At 42.3% G+C, this 10,367-nt stretch overlaps 1 protein-coding gene across 2 annotated transcripts; it reads right to left on the bottom strand.

The window, feature by feature from the left end:
* Positions 1-351: 351 nt before the first annotated feature.
* On the bottom strand, positions 352-9,160 carry wu:fi75a02 (uncharacterized). Of its 2 annotated transcripts, none has more exons than XM_058383786.1 (9): positions 8,820-9,160; positions 7,357-7,656; positions 6,255-6,587; positions 3,357-4,992; positions 3,023-3,079; positions 2,592-2,790; positions 2,367-2,503; positions 1,195-1,266; positions 352-1,078 (listed from the first exon to the last, which is right to left on the bottom strand). In XM_058383786.1, the coding sequence occupies exons 2-9, from the start codon at positions 7,625-7,627 to the stop codon at positions 820-822; spliced, it is 2,964 nt and encodes a 987-aa protein (XP_058239769.1). In that variant the 5' UTR covers positions 7,628-7,656; positions 8,820-9,160; the 3' UTR covers positions 352-819. The 2 variants fall into 2 exon arrangements, with proteins under 2 accessions (XP_058239769.1, XP_058239770.1); XM_058383787.1 differs by having other exon boundaries at positions 352-1,075.
* Between the last annotated feature and the right edge of the window lie 1,207 nt (positions 9,161-10,367).

The raw sequence follows: 10,367 nt of genomic DNA, 5'->3' as shown, positions 1-10,367 counted from the left end.
CGATGAGTGAAGACTTGCTCAGGTGTGACTGTATAATTCAATCTAAGTTAAGCTGTCTTTATACGTCACATACATTACTGCATGGTGAAATTCTTTCTTCGCATGTCCGATCCTTGAGGTTTGGGGTCAGAGCACAGGGTCAGCCGTGATACAGCGCCCCTGGAGCAGGGGGAGGTTAGGGGCCTTGCTCAAGGGCCTAACTGTGGCAGCTTGACAGTGCTGGGGCTTGAATCCCAATCTTCCGGTCAACAACCCAGCGCCTTAACCACTTGAGCTACCACTACACCAATCTGTGCATGATCTCCCCAGTTTTATTTAATTCATTAAAAAAAAAACACTCTTTAAAATGTGTAATGGATGATATATATGTAGTAGATTTATTTGAATCTTAGCAGCTTGCACTTTATTTCACACCACAGATGAGGTCCGGCATTAAGCAAATAAAACGATTTTACAGTCATTCACGGCAGACTTATTATTTTTACTTTGTCATAAAACACAGAAGGCAGCAGAACAATTACCTAAAGCTGAGATTTGCTGTTGATTTTACTATTAGTGTTTATTTTCTTTTTCCCACTAGACACTGTAGGTCTGCTACGGGTTCCTCAAGGGTTCTTCTTCGGATTTTAAGCTTTCTTAGCTTCCTAAACGGTTTCTACTTCTACTCTAAGTCTCTCTAGATGAGAAACCTTCTGGTTTTAAATGAAACCCTAAAGGGTTTTCCCCCCAGAGAGACGTGCCAATGAACCCTTAAGGATTTAAGCGGAATAGGATAAGTGAAGAAGTTGTGATTTGTGTTGATAATAACATGAAGCTCGTCTAGTCCTCCAGTCCTTGGCGAGTGAAGTAGTCCTCCAGTTCGCTAAGCCTCTGGAGCAGCATGACGTTCAGGTCGGCGTCTTTCTTTTTGGCTCGACGGGATCCCTTCAATCGCAGAGAACTCAGGTTGGCCTTGGCTTTGCGTTTGCGTGGTAGGGTAAAATCTGGGAAATCTAAAACTCGCTTTCGTTTCTGATTGCCGATGCAAACCAGCGTACCGTTCTTCTCCTTCGGCTCCTCGAAGATCGTCTCCAAGCTTCTGGGAGAATGGGGAAGACGCGAGTCATAAAATTCCAACCGTGAAAATCAAAATTAAATACAACTGGATAAACATAAAACTGGATAAACATTGAGCAAGTAAGCAGGAGTCCAGACCTGTTTGGAGTTGGAGATTTGTAATTCTTGTTGGTGTAAATCTCCTCCAGACTAAACTCCTTCTTCTTTAATCTGATTGAGGACAGATTTCAGATAAGATACAACAAAGTGCAACAGGGACTCAAAGGAAAAAAAAAAATCCACCCTCATGGTTTGACACAAAAATCCTTGCTTTAAAAACATGTATAATTGCTTATGGACAGTTTCCAGAAGAGAGAGAGAGAGAGAAAGAGAGAGAGAGAGAGAGAGAGAGAGAGAGAGAGAGGCAAACTACTAGAAAGATATGTGGATGGATAGACATACAGACAGATAGAAAGATAGATGGATATATAAACATGCAGACAGATGGATGAATGGACGGACTGGCAGGCGGACAGTCAGACAGAGAACAGAGCGAGACTAATAGAAAGACAGTTGGATGGAAAGACATACATACAGATAGAAAGATGGATGAATGGATAAAAGGATGGACGGACAAACAGACAGACAGTGAGAGACCAACAGAAAGATAGATGGATGGATGGAAGGATAGACAGACAGACCGACAGGTAGACAGAGACAGACAGAGAGAGACTAACAGAAAAATAGATGGATGGATAGACATACACATAGTTAGATGGGTGGATAGACATGCAAACAAAGATAGATGAATGAATGGATGGATGGACGGACAGACAGACAGACTGACAGGTAGACACAGAGAGAGAGAGAGAGAGAGAGAGAGAGAGAGAGAGAGAGACTAATAGAAAGACAGATGGATATACAGATGAATGGATGGAAGGAAGGATAGATAGACAGACAGACTGACAGGTAGGTAGACAGAGAGAGAGAGAGAGAGAGAGAGAAATAGGTAGATGGATTTATTTCCTTAATGCCATTTTGGCCTACATGAAATGAAAGGGCTGAAAATATTTAATTGGTCTGTGTATTAAAATAAATAATCTGTATAGAAAAATGCAGCAATTCATCATCAAGTGAGAGATTCGTTCATAGTTTCTTATATGTAAATGTGAACACTCATTCAAGAGCTGAATACAGAAGGGTTTCTGAATTTCATGATCCTCTGTCATGAGCTTCAGAATCACTAATCACAAATTTTCCAATAGACACACATATAATGAGTCTCAGGGTGGAGTCTTCCTTTAAATGAAAAGAATCAGACCCTGGCTCACCTCTTTGGTTTAGGGAGCCCCATCGGGGTGAGGTTTTTGTCCGGCTTGGGCACTGTCTTGCGGATGCGAATCTGAGAAACCCGTTTAGACCTTTGGGCTGGTTGCAACGAGGTACTGGATTCATGAAGCTCCTCCACCTAGAGGAAATTCATACCGGAGATACTAGAAACCTACACAGTAACACTTATGTTGACTCAAATCCTGTTAGAAAAGTGATGAAGGTACCTGCTTGTCCTCGGCAGAGGCTTCTAGAGTCTTAAGATTGGTACCAGTAATGGACAAAGTGGTCAGAGGTTCATCAGGAGACACCTCCAACCGCACAACCTCGACACTTGGGCTATATGGTGGAGTAATATCCGAGCTCGCCTCTGGACCGAGGGGAATCTTTATGAAGCGACATGGGGAAGGAGACGAGCCAGATTTCCTGTATAGATTAAAAACAACCAACAAACTGAAACCTGGCTCTTCATTTCTAGCTCAACACCGACTTGATCAATTCAAACACACAACAACTGAAAGTGATGATTTAGAGCAATCTTCTATCATGCATTTTTTATTATGCCGACTCGAACGGTTAAAGTGAAATAAATCAAAGAAGAAAAGCACTATTCTATTCTATTATTATTTGCATTTGTATTTATTTGCATGAGACCCACCGCGTTGAAGTGGTTTTCTTCCTGGAAGGAGAATCTTGGGTGAATTGTTGAGCGTAGCTAAAGATCAGCGTAAAAGACAAACAAGAATCAGGACAGGTCAGATTTCTCCAAAAATTTCAAAGCGGCATGCAGGCATAAGTCTCAATCTATACAAGTACGTTCAGGATGTATTGGGTGACTGATTTAGAGCTTTTATAAGAAATCTGGTCAATGAGGCGGAAAGTTCAGATAAATGCAATGTAGAGAAGATGATTTCGTTTAACACCAAGAGACAAGAAGGCGTGTGGGGTAGATCTGAAAAAGAAAAACAACCCGTATTAACTTGATCACTCACCTGTGATCATTGTCCAGTCCTGGTGGGCCGGTGTAATCAGCCAGGGGCCGAAGAGGAGGACATTTGGTCTGAGCTATAATCTGGTTCTTCACAGTACTGACCAAAGACGACGATGAGGATGTGAAGGAAAAACGAGAATGGATGTGTTGTCCGAATGAGGCCGGAGAGGACATGGCTAACACTGTGCTCAGGCCTGCTCTAGAGAATCTACCTTTTCTCATAACAGGCATGGGGAGATACGTGGGAGTGTGAAAAGGCTCTGGCATACTTAGCAGATGAAGGAGTGGCGAGGAATGGAGGTGCAAGTGGACACGTTGCTTGGAATTGAGCGGGTAAACGCGGTTTTCGTGTCTCACAACAGGACCCCAGGCGTCCATTTTTAATTTTGGATGGGGCACGTGACTGTTGTGCAGTGAAGGCCATTTAGAGATGGAATGGTGGTGTTTGAGTTTAGATGCATTTCTGTGGTAACTCATCAGAGGTAGGACATTCTTGACGGAGGATCTATTGGGAATCAAGCGGCAGGCAATGCCATCCAGGTGATTTAGAAGATTGCTCATACTGAGATTAGACTGGGTTCCTACATGAAGCAGTTTGGTCAGCCCATACTTCGGACCGGACACTTCTGAGCCAGTCCAGGGCAAAGGAAATCCCATACCTGAAAGGCAAGCCTTGTAAAAGTCCAAAGGTCCAAACACCACCGGGGTGACTAATGTGCGACGGGAATATGGGTAAGATTTTATCCTCACACAGGCCAGTGTTCCATTCTTTGAGGAAAACTGGGAACCAATAAGCTTTGACAGCTTCCCTTTTCCCATACCATGCTGATTTGTCCTCTCATCATCATCAACTGGACTGAAAGCAGCACCTAAAGGTAAATCCTTACTTAAACCTGGCATGATCTCTGAAAAGGATGGGATCTTGAACAAGGTAGGAAAAGATACAACTTCAGAAAATGGCCACTCATCTGTTTTGGTTATCTTACGAAGACCTTTTGAGGACGGGATCAAGGGAGCAGGACAAGTTTCAGGTTGGTCAGCGGTACTAAACTGGCCGACTAATTGAGACCTAGTTGCTATCAAGTCAGGTGGGAGATCTCTCAACAGGACAGACTTTCCTTCTGACTTACAATCGTCTGAATTTAAACTACTAGGACCAAGATTCTTGCACGAGTCTCCCTCCCCTGAACTTTTAAGAACTTCACTACTGAAAGAAGGCACCTTAATTTGTGCTGATTCATGTAAACACTGACCAGGAGAGTGACACTGAATGCCTGCATCCAAGCTCTCAAAAGACTGGGGCTTTGGATAACAAGGTGTCTCATTTTGGTCGTCTTTTTGGTTGTCCGTTTTACCGAGCAGCGTGTCCTGTTGCATGTTCAAGTCTTCAAAAGGGGAAACCTGTACGCGATCGCCAGCTCCGAAAGCTGTTTCCACCTGTCCGGATGAGCCTCCGTCAAGACCCGGGCGGTTCAGGAGCTCGATGTTATGATTACAATCATTGTTATGTGCAGAGAAATCAGTCCCTGAATCGATCCATGGTTGGCACACAGCGTCCCTACTTCCAAGACTGACTGATCCCTGAGAGGACATCTTGGATAGGTCACCATCTTCCTTTTCTTCAACCGAGTGCTTTTCTGTAAGAATGCAACAATGAAATACATCAACTGTCGTGCATCATTTCAATATTTACAAAGATCTTATTTGAGCAGAACCGTTTCACTGTTCATTGATCGGTTATGTGACGAAACGTTTCTCCAGAGAATAGTTAATGTATACTGATCAGGCATAACATTATGACCAGTGGCAGGTGACTGATGATCTCCTCATCATGGCACCTGTTAGTGGGTGGGATACATTAGGCAGCAAGTCAACAGTTTGTCCTCAAAGTTGAAGTGTTAGAAGCAGGAAAAATGGGCAAGCGTAAGGATTTGAGCATAGGGCCAAATTGTGATGGCGGATAGACGACTGGATCAGAGCATCTCCAAAACTGCAGCTCTTGTGGGGTGTTCCCGCTCTGCTGGTCAGTATCTATCAGAAGTATCCTTAAAGTCCTGTAAGTCCTTTAAGTAAAGGATCTGCTGCTAGCATCTTGGTGCCAGATACCACAGCACACCTTCATAGATCTAGTCCAGTCCATGCCTCGATGGGTCAGGGCAGCAAAAAGGGGGACCAACACAATATTAGACATCTGGTCATAATGTTATGCCTAATCAGTGTATTTCATAAAGGGATGGACATTACCATATGAATATTGTGTATCTATCTATTCAGCTCTCTTAAACAATTTTGCATTTGGTCAGTGGTTTACTAAAATTATCAAAAAAAAAAAAAAAAGGCAAGACTTCTCAAGGCTCGTCCTTTCTTGATGTTTATTTTGTCTATTTACTATATTACAGACACAGATGTGTAGTATGCCTTTATTGGAGTATTAAAGGTGCACTACACATCCTGGTCAGTCTGAAACAACTTTTGTTTTTGATTGGCTGCCACAGAAAATTATTAAAATGTGCTGCAAGATGCTTTTTATTACAGTAATAGTTAAATTCAGTCTATACGCCAAACCCTTGGAGTACTGGGCTTGTTATTGGGAAACAGTCAGGGAAGTAAATGGTCCATAATCACAAACAAGCCACCGTAGCAAATGTATAAAGAGCATATGAGTAAAGTAAAATCAAACTTTTGGTCTATTCTATGTGATATTTGGACCAATCAAGGACAGGGGGGAGGTCTTAGAACCAATGATGCTTCAGTAGTGAAAATCCTATTATTATCATATGTTAATCCATACGAATTTTAAAGTATTATCGTCATATTTAAGCAAATTAAAAATTCAGATATTAGAATAGAAAATGCCCATCCATAATTTATCTAGTGAGCAACTAGCAAATATTTATACCACAAGTGCTGGAAGGGGGAATACTCTGAGCAGTCAGTGTGCTCGAGCAGCCAGCAGTGATGTTTCTTCCCAGTAGGTTGACTTCGCTGTGAAGCAGGGCTAGACTTTTCCCATGTGCGGTGCCCTGGACATGCAGCTGCTCCATCCTTCGCTCGACTGCCCCAAGCCGCTGACTCAGGACACCGAGCGTGCCGGTCAGCAAGCGCTTCATTTCGTTTTGATGGGCCAAGAGAAAGCGCTCCAGAGGTCCCAGCTGCTCTCCTTTTGGACACTCGGGAGGAGCAGTGGACAAGGACTGCGTCGGTTTCCATTCCGCGGTTCTGATCACGTCCTCTACGAGAATAAACGAGAAATAAACAACAGTTGATCTGCCTGAAAATGATAACTGCTGCTGATTTTCATCATGATCTTTAAAGGGCTTTCACACACCAGGAGACTGCAGGCCACTCCACTGGTAACCATAGCAACAGCAATGCTAAGCACGGGTAGTACTTATCTAACATGAACTGCGTGGTTATTTTAAACTCCTAGGCTAAGTATCAATTAGGGAATAAAACAGAACAATGTGTGCTGCTATATGAAGATATTCCAAAATGCTCTGGTGTGATGCTTCTTCCTCTCCACCCCAAAGTTCATTCGTTTCCAGTATCTACTATAACTGGAAGCCTATTCTTCTTCTTGATGTGTCCATCCCATTGTTCTCTTTATCCACGTATATAATTATGCAATCACCCATAAAACCGCTATCTCAGATTACAACAGATAGAGATAATTATTCCCTCACCGCCCATTAATTTCTCTTCAAATTAATAATAAAATGCATCTCCATCATAATGACCACAAACATATTAGACTGTACCAAACTTACAATGCCTAAACAAGGCATGTTGTGAGTACATTTAATTCACATATGAAGCAGTCATGTATTTGTCTTGAGCAATTCTGGCTTGTGTTTTCAGGCTTGCTGCCTTAGTCTGCTTTGATTGCCCCTTTGCCTCTCTTTCAAAATGAATATAGATGTTTGTCACCTTTAGTATACTAATGATGCGGATAGACATGGGTGTATATATACATCCTGCTAAAAAAGAAGTACATCCATTACCTTTATCTGTGCCAGCTTCGAAATTAGTATTGATCCCCAAATCACCATTCAGTTCTGAAGAAGTCTGTTTAGCAGCATCCAGGAAAACAAAACTTGATGTCTGAGGTTCCTGAACCGAATACATCATTTTATCTTCCTTCCCAATCTCTGCTCTGGCAGATCCTCTGTAGGCCATCACCAGCAAGTCTTGATAGAGTGCAGACTGTGGGCAGGGACCAGTTGAAGCAACCTGCCGTGTTTCGTTAGGGTCAGCCAGAGGGTTGGATAACATCTTCAACAAGGACTGATGGGCCGGGAACACTAGGGTGGGGGGAAAATATGATATCATACATCTTATCATTACACTGTGTGCCTCTTTGTCTGATGCAACTTATGCCTGAGAGAGGATACAATATAAAATTTCTGATCAATAGCCTTAAAGTCTTAACCAATATGCAAACACACCCCTCTACCAAACTGCACCAATCTCATTTTTCTTATCCATTTTAGACAGTAACCATGTTTGCTCTCTACAAGCCTGACTTGCAGAATGACTCAAAAGCCAGACATATTGTGCCATTTTTAATCGCATTCTGTTTTCTCAGTTGTTCAAGTTGGTCAGCAGTACCAGACTGGCCGAATAATTGAGACCTAGTTGCCATCAAGTCTGGTGGAGTATCTCTCAAAAGGACAGCCTTTCCTTCTGACTTACAACTATCATCATCTGAACTGGCAGCCAACATTATAAGAATTCATAAAAACCATAAAATCCATTAAACCACTGAATCACCCAGTGTGAAATCTGAATCATTGTTTATTATCGGCACAGAATGATACAGTGCTGCCTCCCAGCGCCGGGGTTCGATCATAAACTCGGGTTATCATCTGTTTGGAGCTTCCTCATGCCTACGTGGGTTTCCTTCCTTCTCCCACCTTCCCCAAAACATGGCTGTAAGTAGGTTGACGATGTCAAATCTGCCTTTAGGTATCAGTGTGTGTGTAATGAAATAGTCTGGCTTCCCATCCAGTCTGTTTCATACGTAGTGTTCACCCCATGATCTAACCATGATGAAGTGCTTACTGGAGATGAATGGATGAATGAATGGATGGATGGATGGATGGATGGATGGATGGATGAGTCAGTAACTGATTATATTATATATTATATTAAATGTCAAACGTTTTAGTTATTCACTGCAAATAAACCCAAAGGACATGCAGTGCTCTTGCCAAACAATGCATGCTTGGCCTTCCTGTGAATTCTATCAAGTCTGTAGACTATAAACGTCACCATTTTGATGCAGTCATGGTTCAGGATGTTATTTGTCCATATTTTGTCGACATACAGAAGCTTTTTCAGTAGCAGGCTGGACAAAACAAGAACTAAATACTACAAGATTGCACAGGATGACTTGGCTTCACATATGAAAGTCAGCAATCTAACATGCACGAGAGGTTTTATTTAGGAAATAATTACAGCATACCTTAAATGACAGCCAATCAACGAGTCTTAGTCCATCAGTGCAAACTCCAGGACCAAGATGTTTTCTTTAAATTCGCCGATTACTTCTTGGTCCATCTCTCCGTCCTGCTGGATGTAAATTGCAACAACTGTTTCCGGCGGCGTCATGCGACCAGGGCTTTGGTGGACTTAAAAACTGGCGATTAAAACGTCTTATTTGTCCGTGAAATCTCGTATCATTTCTCGGCCCGTGTCTAACACGCACTTTAAAAACACTTTTAAAAACATGCGACGTTATCAGGCTATCGCACGAATAAGAAACCAGAGTCCCCGTGTTGCGGACGTTACTTCCGGTCCTCTCGTAGCTCGCATCCGATTGGTTGGTTTCATACAGCTGTCGCTTCTCATTGGTTGTTCAGAGTTCGGGTTCAGGCGAATCCACTTTTCTACACCATTTGGCCAAAAGTTTTGGGACACCCCATCCAAAACCATTGGAATTCAGGGTGTCGTTTTTCAAAGGGGTTGAAAGGAACTCTTAACGCTTCAGCTTCATGCCAAGACAATTTCATGCTCCCAACTTTGTAGGGAACAGTTTGGGGATGACCGCTTCCTGTTCCAACATGACTGCACACCAGTGCACAAAGCAAGGTCCATAAAGACATGGATGAGTGAGTTTGGTGTGGTGAGTCCTGACCTCAATCTGATAGAACACCTTTGGGATGAATTAGAACAGAAATTGTGAGCCAGACCTTCTCGTCCAACATCAGTGCCTGACCTCACGAATGCACTTCTAGAGGAATGGTCCCACTCCTAAAACTTGTGGAAAGCCTTCCCAGAAGAGTTGAAGCTGCAAAGGGCGGGACAACTCCATATTACATTCATGTGCATGTAAAGGCAGACGTCCCAGCTTTGGAATAGCTCTATCTAATAGTTCTATCAGGTTGAGGTCAGGACTCTGTGAAGTTCCTCCACACCAAACTCGCTCATCCGTGTCTTTATGGTGTGCAGTCATGTTGGAACAGAAAGGGATCATCTGCAAACTGTTCCCACAGAGTTGGGAGCATGAAGTTGTCCAAAATGTTGAAGCATTAAGAGTTCCTTTTACTGGAACTAAGGGGCCGAGCCCGGCCCCTGAAAAACAACACCCTGAATTCAATGATTTGGAGGAGTGTCCCAAAACATTTGGCAAGATAGTGTATGTTCAGTGACCAGTTTGTCTTTAACGTCTGTCTGAAACGATTGAATGACGTTGTATAATTTCTTTTCTCATATCTTGGAATTATTTTGTTTACATAACATGTAAAACTGTATTAGGCTACACATAAAATCAATCAAAACATGTTCATAATTCAATTATCTACCTAAATACCAGATTTAAATATTGAAATCTTTTTTACAGGTAAAACATTACAGCTACAAACCTTCACAGGTTCTATAATATTATTATATTATTATTATAAGTGCAGCCTGCAAATTAGGAACAACCAAAGGACCTATAAGAACTCTAAAGGGTTCTGGATAATGTAATCCTTGTCATTTCAGAGGAAACATCCAGTATGTTGAAGCATTT

Source organism: Hemibagrus wyckioides, linkage group LG28, assembly GCF_019097595.1.
Source record: "Hemibagrus wyckioides isolate EC202008001 linkage group LG28, SWU_Hwy_1.0, whole genome shotgun sequence".
Classification (NCBI taxonomy): domain Eukaryota; kingdom Metazoa; phylum Chordata; class Actinopteri; order Siluriformes; family Bagridae; genus Hemibagrus; species Hemibagrus wyckioides.
Note: the sequence above shows the minus strand (reverse complement) of the source record. Positions and strands in the feature narration are given on the sequence as shown.